The sequence below is a fragment of the Corvus moneduloides genome, chromosome 20 (assembly GCF_009650955.1).
Source record: "Corvus moneduloides isolate bCorMon1 chromosome 20, bCorMon1.pri, whole genome shotgun sequence".
NCBI classification, from domain to species: domain Eukaryota; kingdom Metazoa; phylum Chordata; class Aves; order Passeriformes; family Corvidae; genus Corvus; species Corvus moneduloides.
Genome location: NC_045495.1, coordinates 6,225,342 through 6,247,398, shown reverse-complemented (window position 1 = coordinate 6,247,398; position 22,057 = coordinate 6,225,342). Strand labels below are relative to the sequence as shown.

General features: G+C 48.9%; 3 protein-coding genes across 7 annotated transcripts; 1 reads left to right on the top strand and 2 right to left on the bottom strand.

Annotated features, from left to right (window-relative positions):
* Positions 1 to 1,935: 1,935 nt before the first annotated feature.
* Positions 1,936 to 4,107, bottom strand: ALKBH4 (alkB homolog 4, lysine demethylase). Its single transcript, XM_032130378.1, has 3 exons — positions 3,987 to 4,107; positions 3,145 to 3,342; positions 1,936 to 2,706 (listed from the first exon to the last, which is right to left on the bottom strand). Exons 1-3 carry the CDS (start codon positions 4,086 to 4,088, stop codon positions 2,071 to 2,073), a joined length of 936 nt encoding a protein of 311 aa, XP_031986269.1. The 5' UTR covers positions 4,089 to 4,107; the 3' UTR covers positions 1,936 to 2,070.
* A 30-nt stretch (positions 4,108 to 4,137) lies between these two features.
* Positions 4,138 to 20,039, top strand: LRWD1 (leucine rich repeats and WD repeat domain containing 1). Of its 5 annotated transcripts, none has more exons than XM_032130373.1 (16): positions 4,138 to 4,186; positions 6,023 to 6,169; positions 8,097 to 8,331; positions 9,542 to 9,661; positions 10,946 to 11,098; positions 11,773 to 11,913; positions 12,565 to 12,906; positions 13,533 to 13,659; positions 13,906 to 14,015; positions 14,468 to 14,675; positions 16,171 to 16,243; positions 16,337 to 16,477; positions 17,144 to 17,238; positions 17,814 to 17,975; positions 18,645 to 18,769; positions 19,661 to 20,039. In XM_032130373.1, exons 2-16 carry the CDS (start codon positions 6,090 to 6,092, stop codon positions 19,799 to 19,801), a joined length of 2,253 nt encoding a protein of 750 aa, XP_031986264.1. In that variant the 5' UTR covers positions 4,138 to 4,186; positions 6,023 to 6,089; the 3' UTR covers positions 19,802 to 20,039. The 5 variants fall into 5 exon arrangements, with proteins under 5 accessions (XP_031986264.1, XP_031986265.1, XP_031986266.1 ...); XM_032130374.1 differs by lacking the exon at positions 4,138 to 4,186 and adding an exon at positions 4,496 to 4,644; XM_032130375.1 differs by lacking the exon at positions 4,138 to 4,186 and adding an exon at positions 5,565 to 5,646.
* Positions 19,944 to 21,587, bottom strand: LOC116454164 (DNA-directed RNA polymerase II subunit RPB11-a). The gene is made up of 4 exons (XM_032130384.1): positions 21,481 to 21,587; positions 21,259 to 21,348; positions 20,971 to 21,145; positions 19,944 to 20,441 (listed from the first exon to the last, which is right to left on the bottom strand). Exons 1-4 carry the CDS (start codon positions 21,531 to 21,533, stop codon positions 20,406 to 20,408), a joined length of 354 nt encoding a protein of 117 aa, XP_031986275.1. The 5' UTR covers positions 21,534 to 21,587; the 3' UTR covers positions 19,944 to 20,405.
* Between the last annotated feature and the right edge of the window lie 470 nt (positions 21,588 to 22,057).

The window sequence follows — 22,057 nt, the reverse complement described above, 5'->3', positions numbered from 1 at the left end:
CCAAACATTAATGGCAATACTTGACTGCTGCAGTATGGTGAGCAGGCCTGTGGAGAGGCTTGGAACTGAAGGGTGAGGAGGATACAGGTGCAGTGTTTGCTCTCTCTGTGACAGCCTGTGCTGGGTTTCCTCCCTGTGTGTCTGTGCCAGGCTGGCAGCCTCCTCCTCCTGCTTGGACAAAGTCCCTCTGCTCCAACAGTAGCTCCAGGTGCTGTCCTGGGGACATCCTGACAGTGCTGAGCCCTGTGGGCACCAGGCTGCAGAAAAAGGTAAGGAACTGCTGCTCTCAGAGCACTCCCTGCTTCTGGGAGTGGGGTGGACAATCACAGAATGGGTTGGGTTGGAAGGGACCTTAATGATCATCCAGTTCCTCCACCCCCTGCCATGGGCAGGGACACCTTCCACTATCCCAGGTTGCTCCAACCTGGCCTTGGACACTTCCAGGGATGGGGCAGCCACAGCTGCTCTGGGCAATCTGTGCGAGGGCATCATCACCCTCACAGGGAAGAATTTTCTTCCAAATATCTAATTTACATCTACCTTCTTCCAGTTGCAGCCTATGAGGAATTTCCTGGGACAGAGCTCGCTGTGAGCAGGTGTGGCCTGCCTGTTGTGTGTCTGTGTTTGCAGTGAAGAGGTTGCATCAGAGGGGATGTGCTGTGACTGCTGGAACTGCTGCTGGAGCTCCTTGATGACACTCACCAGCCCACCTGGATGGAGGTTTGGAGTCTGGGACTTCCCATGGGAGCCCTGTTAGTAGGTCTCTGCTGGAATTAGCACTAAACTGAACCTGGCTCATTGCAGCCCACAAAGGGCAGAAACTGATAAAAAATATCCTGCTTGACCCATCTAATTCCTGTCCTGGGTGAAGAGCTTCCTCCCTGGCAGTGCCCAAAGCAGAGGGCAGTGCCTGTGGCAGGAGTGCTTTACTGTGCAGCAAATCCTGTGCACTGTGCCAAGGAAGTACTTCTGGGGCAGAGCACAGCAGTGCAGGGATGCTGAGATCTGTCCCCTTTCCTTCCCAACTAAAGCCAGGCAGCACTGCCTGGTGGTGGCAAGGTGGTGTTTTACTGCTGCAGGTGTGACTGTGCTGAAGGGCTTTCATGGCACCGCCGTGTTTATTAAAGGATCACGCTTCCTCCACAGCACAACTTCATTTTCAAGAGCACAGAAGTTTGTTCAGAGCAGACAGATGGCCTCAGATCAGCTTCTGCTGCAAATGACTGCTTGAATCTTAGGTACGAGGCATGATTCAAACCTGACTGCTGGAGGTGCCAGGAAAATAAATGATAGCTGCCAGGGTTGCAGTCTGTTGCCCAGCTAATTCCCAAAATCAGACTCTTGCTACTGAGAGCTGACAGCAGGGTTCAGAGATGACAAATGATCAGAAAATAACACAGTCTGTGCAGGCCTTTGGTCTGATCTCTGTCCAAGCCCGAAGAGTCAGCACTGGCCCTCTGCAAATGCTGCTCTTTGGTCCCAGAAGATACAGGTCACACATGAAATTTATGATTAATCCTCATTGCTGGAGCACGAATCTTCAGCAAAGATAATTACTTTAATTAGTTCTCAGTGTGTTGTACTGTCTTTAGTGAGATACTTGCTTGAGACCTGGTCTCTAAAGGACCTATCTGAGGTGGGTGAGTAGATAGTTGTACCCCCAGGGCTTGGTGCAACATTCAAACCAGTCTGACAGAATCAAGTAGGGGTCTGGAAAGCTTAAAATCTGTGACAGGGCTTGGGCTGGATTTGTGTCAAGGTCTGCTTGATAACTCTGTTTAATGTTTTTAACTTTCTCGGTTTAATTTAAGTGTTTAGGAAATGGCTGTTTGCTTTTTTGTTACAACATAACTAATGGATTCAACCTCTCATTTCTGACTTTGGCCTAAAAGCTCCCATTGCCCAGGAAGCTTCAAAACCCATCCCTTTTACTTCTGTTTGTTAAATTTCCATTTTATTGAGCTTATCTCTGCACACACCTGGTTCCTTACGCCCACCTCAGAAATAAACCAAGTCATACAAATTCCATACCTCAGTTTACCCATCTCCCAACAAAACGCAACCTCGTGGTCACACGGGTCTCCCTTGAAAGGAAAGAGCAACTTGCAGCAGTTCTTTGCCCAGTTCCTCGTGCCTCCCCCCGGCGCTGAACTCCGCGGAGAGCTCCCTGAAGGTGATGCAGACGCGGCGGTGCTCGATGTGCCTGCGGTGGATCCCGTGTTTCCACTTGTACCGCGCGTCCCCGTGCAGCACCACCAGCGACCTCTGGGGCAAGGGGATGGCCACACTCACCTCCTTACCCGGAACCAGCCTTGGGGACAAAAAGCACTTGGTTCCCCCTTCTCCTGAATTTCTGCACGATGATGTCTGCGTGAAAGATCCAGGGGGACTTAATTCCTCTTTACTGGAAATGGGAAATAATTGGATGGTGTCCTCTGAATCGCAGGACATGGAGAGCACAGTTTTTGACAGCAAGTTCAAGCTGACCAGGCGCTCCCCCCAGAGCCACCAGTCATCAAAGTGGGGGTCGATGGCAGAGCCTCTCTCCGGTCTGTAGTCCAGGTTACACTGTTCCACAGGTAAGAAACCACTGAGCACAGCACAGGCCTTCATCTGGGCCACAATCTTTCTGCTGAAACCTGGCAAACCGGTAAAGCTGCCAGCTTTCAGCCTTTGTTTCTTGAAGTTCACTTTGGGTCCATAGTCCTGTTGGAAAAGAAGAGGGAGGAAAAAGCTGGTGTAAAGGGAAAATCTAGGACAAGTCTTTTTGGAGAGGCTGCTCCTGCAGAGTTCTGTTCTCATCTCTTCCAGTGACCTGGTTGCCAGGTTGCAAAAGGACTCAGTGAATCTACATTAATCTCTCTGGATTTATAAAGTAAAACCAAATCTAAACACCCATTTCTTTCCCTTGGAGATTGTGTGAACTTTAATGCTTGAACACACACCATCAGATACTGTTTGTTGCAACTATCATGTGTTTTTGCAATAGGTTGATTTTAACTGCAGGTAATTCTTGCCATTGATTTCAGGGAAAGCTTTCAAAGGAAAACACTTAATGAAACATCTCAATATTTTGGGTTTTAGCTGAAAACAGCTTTCCTTTTCCAGAGGGATCTAAGATCAGATGTGCTTCTAAAGTCCAACCTGTTTCTTTCGGCCAGACTGTGATGGTTTCCAGTCATCTCGATCCATCAGTTCCACTATCTCACACTCTTCATCTTCACTAATGAACTCCTCCACCAGGAACACCCCTGGAAAGGGAAATGCCCAGCCAGCAAATTCCGAGTGCTCATTTCCTTTAGCTAGGCCTGTTGCTGGACAGTAAGTGAAATTATCTTCTCCCTGTGGAAATATCAACAGAAAAGAAGAAAAGCAATAAGATATTTCCATTATTTGCCCCTGCAACCTTGGTATTGCAGCATGAAAACTACAGGATTCTTGGAGACAAGAGAAATTTCACAGCTGCTTTTGGGGAACAACTATTCCCTGCTCTTTTTTTTACAGCTGCAGCATCACTGTGCTGCTTGCTTGAAGCCACTTTTCTTTCCTAGTGATGTCTTTATCCTGGAGAGGCAGGCAAGAACCGATGATCCTCAGCGCCACAGGTATAAGGAGAATAATGGTGGGTATTGCTGCAGAGATATGGTTTGTCATAGCAATAAATGTTGAATAAGGAAAGTTGATAAAAATCGCGCAGGCCACAAGGCTAAACTGTAACAAATGAATGTGAATGTAACACGTGAGGCTCCAGGTGAGCTCCGACTCGGCTTCCGAGCGCTACTGAGGTGAAGAATTCAGAATTGTTCACCGCCGGGGGGGCTCTGCCTTTCCCCCGTCGTGTAGCCCTGCGGCCCCCGGGGCCCCGGCCCCGCTCCGGGCACGGGGGTCCCGCAGCCGCCCCGCCCCGAGGGGCCACGGCCGGCGCCCCCCGCCGCCCCCCGGCTCCTCCCGCCGCCCCGCCCCGCCGCCCGCCCCCTCCCCGGTACCTGCGGGGGCGGAGCGGCCGGCGCGGGCCCCTCGCAGAGCAGGCAGGAGCGGATCCCCTTGCAGCCGCAGCCCGGCCCTCCGCCGCCGCCTGCCGCCTGCATCCCGCCGGCTGCGCCGAGGACACAGCCCCCCCCTCCCGCTCCTCCTCCCGTCCTTCCTTCCTCCCCGGCTCCTCTTCCTCCTCCCCGGCCGCTTCCAGGTGAGGGCAGCGGGGCCGGGCGCAGGCCGCGCGGCCGGGCAGCGGGAGTGGAGGGGGGGGGTGCGGGCGGACTCGCGCTCCCAGCAGCCCCCGCGGCGCTCCCGGGCACCGTGCCGTTGTTCAGCGCCGCGGGGGTCGCTGGGAGTTGTAGGCGCGGCGCGCGGAGCACGCCCCGCGGGGGCGCCTCAGGCCGCGGCCGGCGCCGTCCCCAGCGGCGCTCGGTGTCCGGAGACGGCGGTGACGGGCGAGGCCTCGGGCCGGGGCCGCACCTGCCCCGCCCGGCCCTGTCCGGCCCTGCCCACGGGCGGAGCCGCGGCCTGCGCCCGCAGCCGGTGATACCCCGCGGCCCAGCGTGGGCGGATATCCCGGCATCCGTGGCCTTGCCATCCCCGGGGCATCGCGGCCCAGGGGCTGCGCCAGCCGGGTGGTGCAGGGCAGCTCCGAATAAACACGTTCAGGTCAGGGGGATGCTTGGCTGTGGGGCTCCATCCCGAGAGCTGCGGTGGGGCAGGAGGGGGTCAGTTCGCACTGAAAGAACCCCAGGGTTCACCAGCCTCCGGGGTAACCGAGTGTTCTCTCTGCAGCATCACCCGTGATGCTGTGGGGATGGGATTTGCCGTGTCTGGCCTTCCCTGCAGCTCCCGCCATGTCACAGCTGTGTCTGGGGTGTCAGTGTGGCAAAGAGAGGGCGATGGGAACATCCACAGTCACTGGTGACACATTTTTATTATAGGCACAAGATCTTATGGAGGTTTGCTTGGGTCAGCCTGACCCTGTGGTTTGGCTCGCAGCAAGAGCACTGTCGCTTGAAGGATCAAATCCCAAACAGCTGCTGTTTAAACTGGTTTTCAGTTCAGCTCTTTGTGCTTGTATACAATATTTCAGGGTATACAATATTTCAGTGTATACAATATTGTAGTGCCCCGTTGCTCACCACAAATTGTTGCAGGTGCCGTAGGTGTGTGGTGCTGCTGAAAGCAAACCCAAGGACGGCTCAGTGCCCCATGTGCTCCTCACGATGTGCTAGAGTTGCATTTAGGCAGCATTGATCTAACACAGAAAGACAGGAGCGAGCCCAGCCTTGGAGCTCTGTTCTCTTTTATTTCCCTCTCTTGGAATCTGTGTCAGGAAGAGTGGTAACCCCTGAACCAGTAATTTCATGGCAATTTTTTGACTCTGTCAGCATTGTTATTCCAAATATTGGTGTATCCCTCCGTGTGTGTGTGTGTGTTTGTGTACTGAAACATCAGTTAATCAACAACAACACACAGAATGCTGTTGATTTTCTTTTTCCTTGGTGAGGAAATGATGTCCTTGATTGGTGGGTGTTTAAATTTCCGCTGATTAATTCAGTTTTCCAAAATTTTTGGCAATCTAGAAGCCGTCAGCCAAGAGTCTGTCCAGCTGGTCAGGCCAGTGAGCGCAGTGTCGCTTTCTTGGGAGGAAGACATTCACAGCAGGTGTATTGACTCTTACTGCTGCTGTTCGTTTGAAAGAGTGTTGGAATTCCTGGAGCAGAGCCCAGGAGAGGCACAAACAGGTACCTGTGGTGCTGTCCTGATCCTGAGTGCCATCACTTATGGACAGCTTTCACCTGCAGCAAGTCTGTCACTCCAACAGCCATGGGATGTATCCCTGTTGTTTTGGAGATGGATTGGATCAGCGTGTTGGGAGCCTGTGCCCAGTCTAATAATAGTCTTTGCCATATTCATTTCAGCCAAGTAACAAAGGTGACTTCCAACACAGCAGCAAAAACAGTAGATAACCTCATAAATTTTTTTTTCTGCCTTTGGAGCTGTTGAAAGCATTTCCTCTTATTCCCATTTGTTTTACCAGGAAGGTAACCAGAAGACATCTTACAGCTGACTGATTAGTGATTCCAGCAGCGGGGTGGAGATTAAAAATGTCCAAAATTACTACAGAACTTCTTTTGGAAAGGGCAGTTCCAAGATCTACGAGGCTTCGAAAGATCGAGACCCTGAAGTAAGTACAGACAGGCCCATGGAAAATTCCAGATTAATTCAAGCTGGACAATCTCCTTTTTCTCTCTTTCTTCCCCTTTTCTTCTCTTTTTTACTGAAAAAAGAGAAACAGATCCCAAGCACAGAACTGAGATGGCGTTTCCAGTGCAGGAGCAGTGAGCACTGGTGGCACTGCATTCACTAGAGAGGTTATTGGCAGATGTTACCCTTTTTTGCCATTTCTATTTTGTGAAACTGCTCAGGGCTGGATCCTGATTTCCTAACCCCAAGATATCATCCCTACCCCCAAAGCCCTTGTATCTTTGCTAGCAATTGCTTAATGTGAGTAAGAGAATCTTCCAGCATAGATTTGAGAGGGTTTTTAAAGTATTTTTTACATTATTTCCTTTCCATTTTCCTCTCCCTCCATCACTTTCCATCCCCTCTAAATCCAGTTATCCTAGTACCTCACATTGCAGAGGGAGAGAATAAACTCTGAAACACTTAAAAACCAATAGAAACAGTTTTGTCACTCAGATCCTGAACAGAGGTCATTGCAAATATGTATCTTTCCAAATGTTTAACACAGTGGAATTTCACTGTTCCAGACCTGGCCAATCCAAGTGACTCAGCTGGCCAATTTCTGGCTGGCGCCTTTGTTGTTTTTGTTGCTGATGTCAGGGGGTTTGGGTTTCACATGTACTCTTTAAAGTTATTTCTTTCAGTTTGCCTTGTGCTAAAATCATTATTTTTAGAGAGAAACTTAAACATTTCTCTGAGGAGTATCAGCTGCAGTAATCTGGGTAACACAGTGATGGGGAGATGTGGATTTTTGGAGTGTGGCTTTCTCCATGCAGCTTCGTACTGTGATGTTGAAGGGTCGTATTTCAGAAAGTCTATTTGGGGAACACCGTTGAGTTTCTCCCCAAAATGACACCACAGCCACAGCTCTGCAGCCAGCTGGGTTCTCCTCAACCTTTACCAGCTCTGGCTGGCTGGTTACACTTCTGAGATGGCAAGTGAAGGAGAAAGGATCTTGCTTCCTGGATTTATTTGCCTCATTTATTCACACTTCATTAATATCTAGAAGTCTATTTTTTTAACTAATCATTAGAGACAGAGATTCTGTTTGTTAAAGGAGCTCAAGCTTGTGCCCTCACGAGATGTTGGCTGCCAGGACTGGAACCTCCCTTTGGAGCTCACCTAAACGATCTAACCCAATATAAATGACCCTGCTTATAAAAGGTACTTTTCACTTTCTTGTGGAGCAGGGATATTTCTTTTCCCCTCATCAATATTGTACCACTTCCTCTTTCCAGGACAGAGTTCTTCTGTTTTGGTGGCAGTCTTGGGATTTAAGTAGATTTCATTTATATTCACATTTATCATTGGAAGTTTTTGCAGCAAAACTCGCTATAAAAGAAATGGAAAAATCACTTTTTTGGTCAAGTTAGTTCTTTGAAAACAGCCAAATTATTTGGGAACATGCTCTGCACTTGGCCTGAACTGTGAAATAATGAATGTAGTACATTCTGTGGACAGGGTAGTAAGTGTCTTGAATTGCCACAGCTTGTTTTGTTGAATCAACATTGCACAGGAACGAAATACCAAACCTCTTAGAGGTGTAGTAATTTTTTCTATAAAATAACTTTTTCTGGTAATTCACTGCTCCCAGCCAGCTCAGTTACCCCTAGGAGATTATCTGAATTGCAGGCTAGTTGTACTTTGACACACCTGAGTCTCTGATGGTGTCAGCTCAGACACATCGCCTTCCCCACAGTGTGCTCACAATCCAGAATGCTGCCGCCAGAAAAAGCAGGTTTGGTCAGATGTACCCAGTGAGTTGTGCTGGACTGAGGTGCCACCAGGTGGGACTTTGTATCCTGTGAAATCAGCATTTGTTGTTCCAGTGAGCTGCAGATAGTTCATGGGGGTTTTTTTATTTTCAGCCTGTCCAAGCTGCAGTTGAAGACTGGAGACTTAGACCCACGTTTGTTTTCCCGCCTGAGGCACCTGCAGAAACTTGATCTCTCTGATAATTTACTGGACAAATTCCCCAACAGCCTAACCCTGCCTGATCTGCGTGTCCTGAACTGCAACAATAACAAGCTGGAAGATGTAACTGCTCTGAAACAGTTCCCTCTGCTTGAGGAGCTGACCTACGAGAACAATGTGTACTTGACAGTGAGTTACCCCCCTCCTTACACTAAACAGAGAGGCAAACAAACAGCAGTTGTGCAAAGCTCTTATATATTGTTCTTGGGCAGCAAGTGGAAGGGCATTGGAGAAAGCAGCCAGCCTTCGTGCCACATTTAACCACTTTGTGCCACTGTTTCTCAGTCTGCAGAAGTGACTTGCCCAAAACCACTCAGATATTAAAATCTGTGTCTTGAACTCCTGATTCTCTAGACCAAAGTCCCATCTTAGATGGCTTATCAGGCACAGTATTTTATGCTCATACTTGTGTAAAATATGGTAATGATTGTGTAGAGATGTCCTTCTTACAGAAACACAGAATGGTTTGGTTTGGAAGGGACCTTAAAGCTCATCTTGGTCCACCCCCCGCCATGGGCAGGGACACCTTCCACTAGAGCAGGTTGCTCAGAACCCCATCCAACCTGGTCTTAAACACTCCCAGGGATGGGGCAGCCACAGCTTATCTGAGCAACCTGTGCCAATGCATCATGACCCTCACAGTAAAGAGTTTTTCCCTAATATCTAATGTTAGTTTTATTTCCTAATATCTGTCTTAGTTTTACTGCCCTTTGTGCTCTGGAAGAGCAGCCTCGGTCCTCTGATGAGGGTTTAAACTTGGTGATTAATCTGGTTTAGGTTTCGACTTCTCCCAAGAGGATCTGCTGACTGTACAAGTTAAACATCCAAAACTGATTTTACTTGTGCTGTAAACTGGCATCAGCCACTCACCATCCCCACATGCTTATTTGCTGTTGCAGAATGGCAGTATATGTGTGGCTGTATGGTGAACTGTCTGACTTAAAATGCATCTGACCCAAGGAATTCCTGCTGGAATTCCTTGACTGGAGGCAGGACAGGCCTTCCCCTGTGTAAAGAGTTAAGGGATATGAACAGAGCTCCCAGTCTTGCACTCAGGCCCAGCAGATGAGCAGTTACACAGCCCCCACCTTGTGTTGGATGCTAGCACTGCCTGAGGGCTGGGCAGCTCTGTCTGCAGTTTAAGATCCCAGCTCACAGGAGAACATTAATTCACAGCTGAAAGGTGAAATTCAAGTTGAAAATCCTGAGGAGATTTTATGAAGTGGCTTTTCCTTACGAAATGTATCATTTTCATATAGGCTGTATTTTAATCAAGGACTAAAGGTAAAGCAAGTACCACGTGTACAGCTTTTATAACTCCAATGTTTTCTCTTTCTAGCTCAATGATGACTATAAAGTAATGTTTCTTTTGCAAAATCTTCGTCTGCTCAATGGCAAGGACATAACCAAACTGGCCAACCATGTGAGGCGTGTCAACAGCCGTAAGCTCACCAGCAAGGTAAGATGTGGGATATTTCCTTAACCTCCAAACACCTGAGAAATAACTAAATCCTGTGCTCAGTGGAGTGGCAGAGCTGCAGACAAGCTTCAAGTGGTTTGCAATACCTGTGGTATGGTCTGAGGCCAGCCTGCAGAATGAGCCACTCAGGAAATGTCTTACTGCTGCTTTCTCTGGTCACTGCTGGCATCTGCTCTACCTGTTCTGTGCAGCCAATTTGCCTTTGGTTTAGGTGACAGGAGCAGGGCCAGCCAGGTCTGTTGTCTGATCCTGTAGTTTTTCAGGTCACTCTGAGCATCATTCAGAAATGGAAGAAGCCTGGTGCTGCCAGAACAGCTGCAAACACCTCCCCATCTAATTTAAGTTACTGTCCAGGGCCCAGGAATGGGGAGCACAAAACCAAGCTCAGGATAATCTTGCTTTTTCCAGCATACACCAGGAGCAAGGATTTGTTCTTTCTTCTTCAGCTGTGAATGTTTAGAACTCTATTTTCACTTATCTGTCTACACAGTTTAGCTCCTGACAGATTGTCCCCACAAGGCATTGTTGTGATCTTAAGCAAAATTATTGTTCAGTTATGAAAAAGGTTTGGTTGGCTGATTGCTTTTGTGTATTACTTCTCTTACCATTTGTATTCTAGTTACTTGATCTTCTTAATTCCTTCTGTGTAGCGGGGGGAGAAATCAAATACTGAAGAACGGGATGTCTTGTTGTGCTGAGTGTTGTATGTGTAATATTCGTGTATCTCAAGGGGTCTCTCTGAGGGCTGCTCAGCCTCTTACCCAGACAACTGATCATGGTTGGCTGTTTAATGAGACACCAAACTCTTCCCCCTGTGCTGTTCTTTTCGTGGTGTTTGGGCCCTGATGCCTTTCCCTGATGTTATTGGTACTTGCCTGCCCAGTTCTTAGTCCTGTGCCTCAATGTAAAAATGTCTGTTGGGTCCAAATGCTGATGGATGTGTTACTGCCCACCAGAAACTCCGATGGGAAACTGTGCTGACAGGTGAGCATCCACGTGGTTGTGCCTGTAGTTCAGCAGCCTTTTGGAGCCCAGGTATCTCTAAATGGGTCCATGCTGACAATGCCTGCTGAGCCACACTCACTCCAGCCTGGTTCAGAGGAACTGACTTTCTTGTTAGCTGAAGTGGTCATTTGAACGTGAATAATTAAATTAAAGTGGTGCCATCACGTAGGGTGCAGCACTCAAGGTTGGCCACTTCTCAAATGCTTTCACAAGTTCCCTTGTGCTTTTCTGTTGAATAAACTCAGTCTTTCTGCCTAGGTTACTGCTCACTGGGAAAAATTCTTCCGTGACCAACTCCCTGAGAAATACACAGCTGAGCAGGTGAAGTCCATCAAGAAGAAGTTCCTGAAGTCAGTACAGACCAATGTGGTGTATGGACCCAGCTCACTCAGCGAGTTCACCCGCTGGCGGGTAGGTCACATCCCACTCACCCTCCTGCTCTTCAGGCAAGGACCCTGCTCCTGGTTCTGCATGGATTGGATTAAAACACTCCATGGATTTGGGTGCTCTTGCAGACAAGTGGTATCACTTTTTCTTCACTGCTTTGTTAAGCAGTTACAGAAGCACCAAGTTGAAATGGTTATCATTAAACATCGGTTTTTAATTCATAAGCAATAATGATACTTGTACTAATTAACCAGACTGCAGTATCCTTAATATTTAATTGTTTGAAAATTAGTTTAATGGCAACCTTTACTCTTGATGGAAGAGAAAAGATAATGACAGAAGTGTAGTTACTCCCAGTGGGGAAAGACACCATTTAGTTTGTAACATTTGTTTTATTTATATGTTCATACACACGGTTGAGGCTTCCATCTCTCCTTTGTCTTGTTTTATTGCTGTGCTGTTGTTTCCACAGCTGTGTGCTCTGGATGCCTATGACAAAGAGAAGTTCTTGGGTCGTGTAATGTCAGCTGGGGACTCCTCCACCACTTGTGAAATTCACACAGAATAGAGGGAGCAGTATTAAAAACCCAGCAAAGCAGCTCTTTGTGCCATGACACATCAGAGCTTGACATGCTGTGGCTTTTTTGTCTTCTTTTTTTTTCTTTCTTTTTTAACATATCCACGTATTTGCTTCTCAGGTGAAAATGATTGCAGAAGAGTTTCTGGCATACTCACTAGGTCTGGAGTTAAACTCCGATACTGAAACAGAGGAAAAGATGGATGAGAATGAGGAAGAAAGCACAGAAAGCCCCAGGGAAGCTGCAGAGGATGTGGCTCAGGTAGGTGATTTTTCCAGTTACATTAGCAATGTTCTTTCTGTTTCCTGAGAATTCAATAGCTCTTGTCAGTTCACATTTATGACCCTTTGCTAACCACAGGGGCAGTCTCAGGCTCCAGCCTGTATCCAACAGCTCAGGCTCCTTCTTTACAGCCAGATTGAAGCTTTCCCAGAAATGCGAAGGTTGAGCTGCTCTGTGAGAGGAGAGAGCTTCCATTCTCATAGGAGACCTGAAACATTCCATGAGTGCAGTCCTACTCACTCCACCTCTCCTCTAGGAAGGGATGTTTTAATTAGAGAACTGGGCTGATGCCTGGCCAGACTCTGCTGGTGTTTGCCTGCTTGGAAATGGCTGCAGACTGAACCCCTGTGGTCCACGGGCCAGATTTGTTTTTCCACATTTTATGTAGATTGCAAATAACTGAGACGAGGGAAGGGAGCTGAAAATGAGGCTGGCTGTGTGGTTTTCATTAGCTTCTGCCTCTAGGAACCCTGCAGCTCTGGGCTAGCTGATTCCTGGAACCCAGTCTGTAACCGTGGGAGGGTACTTGCATGTGAATAATTAATATCTCTGGCTTACAAATTATCTGCACTTCTCGGGGAAGCTAAAAACCTTCTGCAGAACCTGACAACATGACAACATGCCTTATAGGTCACAGTAACACCCAGCAAGAGGAAAAGAAATCATTCAAAATCAAGCCCTGGAAACAAGAGGTCCAAGTCCCAGGCAAGCACCAAGGAGGAGGCTGCAGTTAATCCCAGAAAATCCAGTCATGTGGAGGATGACCCAGCTCCTGACAAACCGAGAACATCGAACCAACCAGCCAAGGAGGCAACCCCTGAGCAGGGAGCTGAAGGGACACAGAAGAATGGAGAGCAGTTTCCCAAGGGGCAAAGCAACAGAAGATCCAGCCAGATGACAGGGGAACAGAAAAGCCAGGAGCAGGACAACGGCGTGGTTACCTTGACCCCAGTGAAGAATTCCAAGCGCAAGGTATGTCCATCAGCCCCCTTGGGACTGGCTTTGGGCCTCTTGGTTTAGTGGGAGGAGCTGCCTTCAGGTTTCTTCAGAGCTCTGCACAGAGCTTGGAGCTCATAGTTGGCCAAATATATTGTGAGTTTTGGTTTGGTTTTTTTGTCATTGTTTTAAATCTCTCAGAGGCATCAAGGGAGAGAAGGCACCCCCCAGGAGACGCCAGTGAATCTCCTCTGGGGGATGGATGGACCAGCGCTCTGAGGTGGTGCACTGAAAGCCTGTGCTTAGAAATGGGACTGGCAAGCCTTGCTCTCAGCTCAAACCAGTGGCTGTATGGGGAAAGGTGTTTCCCCCTCAGCTCAGGCCAGTGGGGATCTAAAGGGTTTTTCACGCTTCTCTGCAGTAGGAAATGGGGTTCTCTGCTGGGGTCTGCTGGGCACATCTTTGCTAAACAGTTCCCTGCTGCTTTAGGACTCTTGAGCATTGTGGCACCTCAGTCTCTCCTCTTCTCCGTAGCACAGAAGGGCTGAAAAATACTTGAGTTTAACTCAGATTGCTGTGTTCAGTAGAGAGTTCTGTCAAGGCAATCACAGGCAAACCGTGTCAGGGGAATGAATTTTCTAAATGTGGATGGTTTATTGTAGGAGGATGTCAGTGCAGAGCCATTGCATTTTCTTCAGTGTCACAGTAAAGGCAACAGCCGCGAGGATTTTAAAACGCAGCTCTGGTCCTGTGTCTTCGAGCCAGTGCTAGACTCTGGAGCCAGGAAAGGTGAGCTCTTAAAGAGGTTTGCAGGATTCCCAGAACCACCTGGCTCTGGAATCCCAGCGGACTCCATGCCTTAGACCCCTGCTCCTTCAAGCCGTAGTCTCCGTTGTCAGGAAGAGACTTGCTTACATATTTCTCCATTGATTTTGAAAACAGGAGACTGGGAGAGCACCAGGCAGTGATAAGCTGCAGTCTTCATGTGTTATCCCTGAACCTGGGAACTTCTCACCCATTATTTTCCTCTTTCAGATCCCATTGTGAGCTCCTCCAGAACTGTGGCAACCTGTGGAGGGGAATCTGTCTGTCTGATTGATTGTGAGACAGGGACGGTGCTGAAAAAGTATAAGGTGGCTACAGAGGTGGGTTGCAAGTGGGAAGGGTAAGCCTTGAATGGGAATATCTGTAGTAATTACAGTAGTAATTACATACACGCATAATATATATTACAAAGAGGTCTGAAAGTGTTAGTGTGGACAGATGTTAAGAAGATGAAGATAGATAATAAACATATCATGCTCATCCTTTTCGCCTGGTTTGGGTTTATTTTTTTATTAGCTTAAGAGATCAGCTTGCCAGTCCTCACACAGGTGTGTCTGGCTGCTGAGCCTGCTTGACAGCACAGAGGAATAAACATCCTCTTTCTGTAGTTTGCATTCTTCTGAGAGCTGTTTTGAGTTTTGATGCTCCATCTTAAATAGTGGTGTCATTTCACCTGAGTAGCACTTGTGACAGTTGTCTTTTCTCTGAGGTGACAGCCACCACCCTGCTGGCTGTTCTCTGTCACCCCAGCCTTGTTTTCCTTCTGTCCCAGGAGTTCTTCAGCGTTGCATGGACAACCCTGACGATGGTAATCAGCGACAACCGCAAGAAAGCTCACAACATCTTGGCAGCTGCAGGGAGGAGAGGGATTGTCAAACTGATCCATGTGGCAGCCGACTTCTGCTACGGAGAGATAAAGGCTCACAAAAAGCCCATTGCTACTGTCTGCTTCAGCCCAACCCAGGAGACCCACCTGTTCAGTAAGTCAGCTTCAGAATCCCTAGTTTTAGTGCTGATGTGGAAAAGTCAGGGCTTCCTGAACAGGGGGAATTGTCACCAGGGCAAGCAGGGACACACGAACAAAAGGCATGGACATTAGGGAGAGAGCATTGTTATTCTCCTGTGGCAGCAATCTCCAGCAGGAACAGCTTGTTTCAGCCAGAGCCTGGCTCTTTAGCTGAGGTGCAGCAGCTCCTCTTTCTCCCTTGGTGGCTCTCAGGGTGGCTGTCACACACACATTAGCCACAAACAAGCCCAGGAGTGGATCTGTTCCACAGGGATGAGTAAGGAGAATGGCAGAGCAGGCAGCTGGGAGCCAGGCAGTGGCATGACTCTCCTCCAGCACAGCACCCTATTATGGGCCGTTGGGTTTCATTTTATCCAACCATGCACTTAATTGATTTTGATTTTTTTTTTTTTAATGTGAGTTCTATGCCTCGTCAGAGATTTCTATTCAGGTCCTGATGTCAAGGAGAGCTGTGCCACACACGGTAGGGCTCACAGAGGCTGTGGTTCGTGGACTGGTAATGAAACCATCATGTTACAAATTGCAACTGCATTGTCAGGCTGTACAGTCAGTTGGTACAGAGCCATTCAGGCCACACCTGCACCCCATTGTTCCTCTTGCCTACAATTACCCACATCCTGGAGTGGTTAGAGTGCTACATGATCCATTAAAAGTGGAATGTTTTTTAGAATAGGCAGTACTTTTCAAGAAGAAGCTCAAGAGTGCCAAAAGCAGAAGCAGAGAAAAGGATAAAGAGGTTGGTAGAAGGGATAAGGAGGTTGGTAGCACAGCCATATAATGGTGTGGACAGCAAGGCTTGTTATATTTCATAGAAAAATTTAGAGTAATAAAGGGAGAATCTTTGCATTGTTTTTGGGGAGAGGACACCAACAAACTCTAAGTTTGAGGGCTGCCATCTGATGAGGGTCCAGGTTACTCAGAGTAATCTCTTAGAACTGTTTCTGCTTTCAGTGTATCAGCTTGGTGACATGTTTCTCACCCTTTGTCAGTGCCTAACTTTCCCAATGGGAGCTGTTGTGGATGTGAACACAGTAAGCCATGGATATGTGGAATTAAGTGGTATCTGCCTGAGAGTAGAGGTTGGAGCTCATATTTTAGATTCCACCAGAAGCCCTGACCAGAAACAAGCTCAGAGGGCCACTAACTAATGACCTTGTGAAGCCACAACTCAGTAATGGACACCAGGAAGCAAACTTTGTTTTATCTGCCCCTCTTAGAGCACAGGATAAGAACACAAAGTACTGACTGTGCATGTGTGACAGTGTCTGGGAAGTGCTGGGCCAGTGCTGGGAAGTGCTGGAGCCTCGGGGACTGCTGCTGTGCTTTAATGAGCTCTCTGGTGCCACAGCCTTAGAGGGTGACTATGACTCAGGCAGAATTGCCAGCTAGCACGAGAAGAGCCAGATGAGCAGCGGTGTCACTACCTGCTTCTCTTCTGTGTTCCACAGCTGCATCCTATGACAAGCGAATTGCACTCTGGGATATTGGGATTCCAGACTGTGACTACAATTTCAAAGCAAGGTAAAGGTTCAAAAACCAGATATGGCCAGTCCAGGAGCCTGTAACTATCACCTCACAGCACCACTTAACTGCTTGTTCTCTGCTTTTTTTTAGCCAGCTGCTGGTGCTGGAAACAGCCTCTATCCCCCTCCGGATTGCCCTGGTCCCCACCTGCCCAGAGCAGTACCTGCTGGCAGGCTGCGAAGATGGCTGCTTTGCCTGGAACATAAAACTGGATAAGGGACAAAAAAGCAGGTGAGAACCACAAGCTGGGGGCATGCATTTGCTTTCTGTAACAAGAAGAGATAGTCCTAACAAAGGCTTGATTACTAACTGAGGAGGTCTGAGCAAAAGCAGCATGTCCTTCCAAACTTGAAACATCCTCCCCTTCCCAGAGTGGCCAGAAAAAATGGGAGCATGCTCAAGGACTGTTGAGAGCTTGCATGACAGCTGCAGTCTGCAGGTGCTGCAGGTTGCTTTGCAGGAGTGTAATCCAATACCCCAAAACTTAAGGGCGTGTCATCTCCAGGTAGTGTAACGGAGCGTAAATTTTTGGATCCATTTCCAGTCTCACAGTGAGGCCTTCCCTGCTCCTGGTACATGAGGTAACCCAGGAAACTGGCACTCTGTGGGAGCTCAGGAAAAATTACGAGGAAGAAGCAAGTAAAGTCATGCCCTGCTGATAAATACTAACCCTGATGCCTGCAAAAGAGATGGAGTGGAACAGCAAGCTCTTGAGCAAACAGGCTTCTGCTGTATTAATAAACCCAGGTGACAAAAGTGTAAGTTCAAGGGGGAATTCACCTGAGCTTGGCAAGAGACTCACTAACACACAAATTTCCTTCTGGGCTCTGCACCCGGGTGCCCTTTCAAGGGTGGCTGTTCAGGACTTGGCTCATTTCACCCTTCCCCCTGCTCTAGGCCTTTTGAAGCCATATTCCAGTTTCCTGATGATGAAAGCATGACAACATCTCACAGGGTTGATGGTTTGGCTTTTCTCAATGATGATGTCGTTGGTGAGTATAAACACAACAGCCCAATCCCAAAAACAGTGGGGCACCTCAGCGTGCACAGGGTGAAGCCAGCACAACGAGCAGAGGGGCTGAGCAGGGTGTGACAGCCTCTGCTTTAGCTTTGGGGGGGCTACACAGGATGGAGCTGTCTCCCAGAGTCACATGTCTTTCCCAAAATTGTGGCCTAGAGTGCAAACCTGTTCTTGGACAGGACTGGAAATCAGCTGGACACATCCCCGAGAGCACACTTGGCCAAGCAGTGCCAATGTGGAAGGGAGGACAGTCCCTTTCTGCTGGCAGCAACAGTATTTTTTTTCAGGGGAACGGGGGGTTTCACATCATGGGCTAGCTCTTTCTGAACAGCTTATGCTTGTTCTGCAGCTCAGGAACATAAGCATAGCACTGAAAATCTCTCTGCAACCTCCAATTATCCTGAGATAAGGTAAAGCAGGTGGAAACAGTTGCTGCTGGATCAGATCCCATGTCTTTAAAAGCCATATTCTGGATGGACCACCTCTGTCTCGATGCATTTTGCTTCTCAGCAGCTGACACAGTCTCTCCCTTCCTTTCTTCCCTAGTTTCCAAGAGCTCCAAACCAGGATGCATATACTTGTGGAGCTGGAGCAGGTCTTTTGATGCCAAGGAAAAAGGATGCCAACGGACAATGTCTGCAGTTATTCTGGCTGAGCTGGAGTGGTCCACGACAGACATGTCCTACCTGACACTCAGCACCTGCCCAGGTAGGCAGCACTCATTTCCTGGGTAATGCTTTGCCCAGGTGTCCGTGGCTCTCCTTTGATCCATGGGAGCAGCCTGGAGCTGGAAGCAGAGGCCTGGATCTCAGAGCCCATCAGGGAGCTCTGCCCTCCCCTCTGCAGTGCAGCTCCAGCACTGCGCAGCCTCAGCCCAGCACCAGCTGGGTGGAAATAACACGTGTAATAAAGAATTACAGCTGCACCATCTGCCCTCCAAGGGGGGACAGCTGAGGGTCGAGGGGTCTTTCTTGCACAGGTTTTCAAAGCACAGAGCTCAGGGCTGGGCCCTGTGGAGGCACTGGGATGCTGAGTGCATCTGTGGGCAGGGATGTCACACACTGGGCAGCTGGAGACTGACAAGGAACAGACAAACCTGATCCGGTCAGCAATTCCCACAACCAGTCTAAAAAAGGTCAGGAGAAATCCCAAAGCATTTAGGGCTAGTTTTTCTACACTGAAGATAGCTGGTTTATCTTCAAATGAATTGAGTTCTTTCAGAGCAAGGTAGATAAATATTTTTGTGCCAGAAAGGGAATTTTGCTGAAATATGGCACCCTCCATTGGGATCCTGCAGCTCTCCTGAATCTCTGCTTTACAGCAGAACAGACTCCCAGCTCCACACTCGTTTTCCAGCTTTTTCTTCTGCTCTCACAGCAAAAGAGTACGTGTTCTGTGGGGATGAGAAGGGCAGTGTGTGGATGTACAACCTCTCCAGCTACACCACAGCCTGGGGCTCTGCCAAGGGAAAGCGCTCGGAGCGGAGGATCTCTCCCACACAGGTAGGTCTGAGGTTCTCTTTGGGGCCTCCCTTCCACGCCAGGGCAGCTGATCCCACTCCTGAGCGGGTTTATCCCAGAACATGCCTTGTGTTTCCACATCTGACACTCACAAGCAATTAAAAGCAATCTCCAGAGCGTGGCCAAGGCTGTTCACTGGGACAGGAATGAGGAGCTGCAAAGCAAATCTGTCACCCCCTGCAGCTCTTCCTAGAAGGGCCCTAAACAGTGGTTAAACTGGGGAGCACAGGTGTGGAGGCACCACATCCCCCAGGGAGGGGAGGGAAGCCAGAGTGAACATTCCCTGGCAGGAAAGGGCTCACTCCCCCTTTTTCTGCCCAGTATTTCCCTCTGGAGACAGTTCTCTTTGGGGCAATCCCTGTTCCCTTGCCTGTCCCTCTGAAAGGACAATCACAAACACTCCCAAAGGCTCTCACCCACTGGTCTGGAGCTGCATTAGACAGAGGTATGAAGTGACCCAGTGTTCTGTTATTTCTTCACTGGAAGGGATTTCAGGTATTGGAAGGGGCTGCCCAGGGAGATGGTGGAGTCACCGTCCCTGGAGGTGGCACTCAGAGCTCTGGTCTGGGTGACAAGGTCTGGTCACAGGTTGGACTCAATGCTCTGGGAGGTCTTTTCCAACCTCAACAATTCTGTGATTCCACAGGCTTTGGAAGTGCATTGCCAAGCCACCAACCTGTTCCTCTGGGACTGAGGTGCAGCTGTTTTCACTCGTCCCTCCCTGCTCAAGCCCCTCTGCACTAAACCCTGGCCCTTTAGGAATATCACACAGCTCCACCAGCCCCTCAGAAAAGGGCAGAGCCTCTGCCTCAGGTTCCCCAGGGACCCACCTCCCCCTCAGACACACCACCACCCCCTCTGTTCTCCCCACAGATCCTCAAGTGGCCGGAGCTGCGGGTGAACGGGGAGCAGCCTCCTGAAATCCTGGTGAACAACGTGGTAGCAGACCCTGCCTTCACCTACCTTGTTGTGCTGACAAGTGTGAACATAACAGCAATCTGGAAGAAGTCATAGTGCCCTGTGCCACAGTCTCACCCCCGTGCTTTGACCTAGTGCAGTATTAGTGACTGTTACCCATGTGCCCATGAACGTTTTCTAGACCAGCTTTATGTGCAAGACGAAATGAACAAGGTAAGAGTTTGTTAAAATTCATCGATTCATTGTAAACATCTGCTTTCTTTTACTGTAAGTTTTCACAATTTGTGCATTTGTTTTATAGAAATGACACTTAATAAAACAAAATACCAGTTCACTTGGCAGTGCCTGGAGTTTTTGGCAGGAAAAGCAGAGAGTTCATCTACAGCTGGAGTCATACCCACAACAACCTCCCCAACAGCCCAGGCCAAATACTTGCCTTAAGGCTCCAATCAGAAAACAAATAATCACTTTAATGACTTATCCACCAACTCCAACATGACATTTATCCTCTTGGCAAAGTGCCTGTCTGCTATTAAAAAAACCAAACAAATGCAAAATATTGCTGCTGCTGTCAGAAATTAAACAGAAGTGGGACAAGGGGGAAAATATTTGCCATGAAGGGAGGTTTAAATATTTCATCCAACTACCAGACACATCATTCTGCCTCAGAAGTAACAGTCTGCTCCAAAGGGGGGGGGGTTTACTCAATTCCTTCTTGTTTGTCCTTAATAGCAACCTGTAAAACAAAAGCAAAAACACACATCTACGAGCTGTTACTGAGCCAGAGGTGGATGTTCAAACATTCCTGACTGTTCTGTGAAGCACAACAACCCACAGTGGAAACCTCTACACCACCAGAAAAATAATACTGAAATTAAAACCAGAATTTATTTACAAATGGGTGCCCTGGAGGCTTTTGCCAGCACATCAGAGGCAGGCTCTTAGTCACAGTCCCCCTGGTTTTGTCTGAATAGTATTAAGCAGATTAAATCTCAGAATTTAGGGGCTAAATAAATAAATAAACTGAGCATAAGTGATGAGAAGTGAAAATACTGGCCCAGTTATGGCAGGAGAAGTAAAAAAAAATAAAATAAATACACATTAGAGCAGCCAGGCTCTGCCATGCTTTGACAGCAGCTGAACAACACAAAGAGTGTGCCTTCAATTAATTCATAAACCTAAAAACCAGCAGCTCTAATGGATGATCCCATCCCTTTGATTAATCATAACAAGCCCAAATCGTTTTAAGAACAAAATGAACTTACCCTGAACCTCTCTTCCAGGAGGGAGAGTTCACTGATCAGGTCCGTGATGGCATTGGTGAAAGCCTCCTGGGGGCTGTAGTCAGGGGTGGTTTGGACACGGATGATAATTTTATGTTCCAGAGGGTGTGGGACCTTATACCCTGCAAACAACACCTGCGGGTCCTTGAGCAACTGCCTGCAACGGGAATAAAAAAAAAAAAAATTAAAAAAAAAAAACGAAACAGCAGCGAAACGAGGGGAGGAAAAGCCCCAAACCTCCCCCCAAATTTGCTCCCCGCCTGAACTTACGACTTGATGATGTTCCCCAGCGTGTGGTCCTCCTTGTTGATGGTGAACAAGCAGGCGTTGGGCACCTTCGTGTCCTTGTTGATGGTGATCCTGAGGGGATGGATGGGATAAAGGGATGTTACCGATCCATGCGGGCGCGGGACTGGGGAGAAAGGCCCGGGCTCCGCCCTCCCCCCGCAGTCTGATTAGGGTTTAATTAGTCGCCCCCGGGTGTCCCCTCACTTTTTCTCGCCCTCGAAGAGCAGGAAAGACTCGAAGGCCGGAGGCGCGTTCATCCCGCCGTTGCTAAGGCGGCCGCCGCGTCACTTCCGCCAATGTCACTTCCGCCCGATGCCGCTGTCCGGCCCCACAGCGCCCCCAGGCGGGCGGGAGGACTCGCTGCAGACAAAGGCACCAGCGGGACCAGTTACCGCGGGGAACTGGGGACGGCAGCAGAGGCAGGGCTGGCTCCGACTTCAGAGCCACCCGTGCGGCCACCGGCGGTTGCAGGAGGAGAACACACACCAGTGACGCCATCAGTGGTGTCCCCACTGCAGACACGGCCGCGGTGCCCAGCCGAAATGGCACCAGCAGGGGCACTGGTGACGGCACCACTGCCACCAGTAACACCAGCAGTGCCCTGAGCAGAGACCCCAGGGATGCCACCACTGCCAGGCAATAGGCCACCAGCAGAGCCCCCAGTGATGGCACCAGTGCTGCCACCAGTAGAGCCACCAGCAGTGTTTTCACCAGGCCACCAACAGAACCGCCAGCAGCAGTAGGGCCATCAGAAATGGCAGCAGCAGGGACATCCAGTGAT

Bases quoted from the DNA above. Each gene is read 5' to 3' on its own strand.
- ALKBH4 (XM_032130378.1), bottom strand. From the start codon at position 4,088: ATGCAGGCGGCAGGCGGCGGCGGAGGGCCGGGCTGCGGCTGCAAGGGG. The intron at 3,343-3,986 runs GTACCGGGGAGG...ATATTTCCACAG, and splicing joins CGGCCGCTCCGCCCCCGCAG to GGAGAAGATAATTTCACTTA. The intron at 2,707-3,144 runs GTTGGACTTTAG...CTTTTCCAACAG, and splicing joins AGTCTGGCCGAAAGAAACAG to GACTATGGACCCAAAGTGAA.
- LRWD1 (XM_032130373.1), top strand. From the start codon at position 6,090: ATGTCCAAAATTACTACAGAACTTCTTTTGGAAAGGGCAGTTCCAAGA. The intron at 12,907-13,532 runs GTATGTCCATCA...GGTTTATTGTAG, and splicing joins TGAAGAATTCCAAGCGCAAG to GAGGATGTCAGTGCAGAGCC. The intron at 13,660-13,905 runs GTGAGCTCTTAA...TTCCTCTTTCAG, and splicing joins AGACTCTGGAGCCAGGAAAG to ATCCCATTGTGAGCTCCTCC.
- LOC116454164 (XM_032130384.1), bottom strand. From the start codon at position 21,533: ATGAACGCGCCTCCGGCCTTCGAGTCTTTCCTGCTCTTCGAGGGCGAG. The intron at 21,349-21,480 runs GTGAGGGGACAC...CCATCCCCTCAG, and splicing joins CTCTTCGAGGGCGAGAAAAA to GATCACCATCAACAAGGACA. The intron at 21,146-21,258 runs GTAAGTTCAGGC...TTCCCGTTGCAG, and splicing joins CTGGGGAACATCATCAAGTC to GCAGTTGCTCAAGGACCCGC.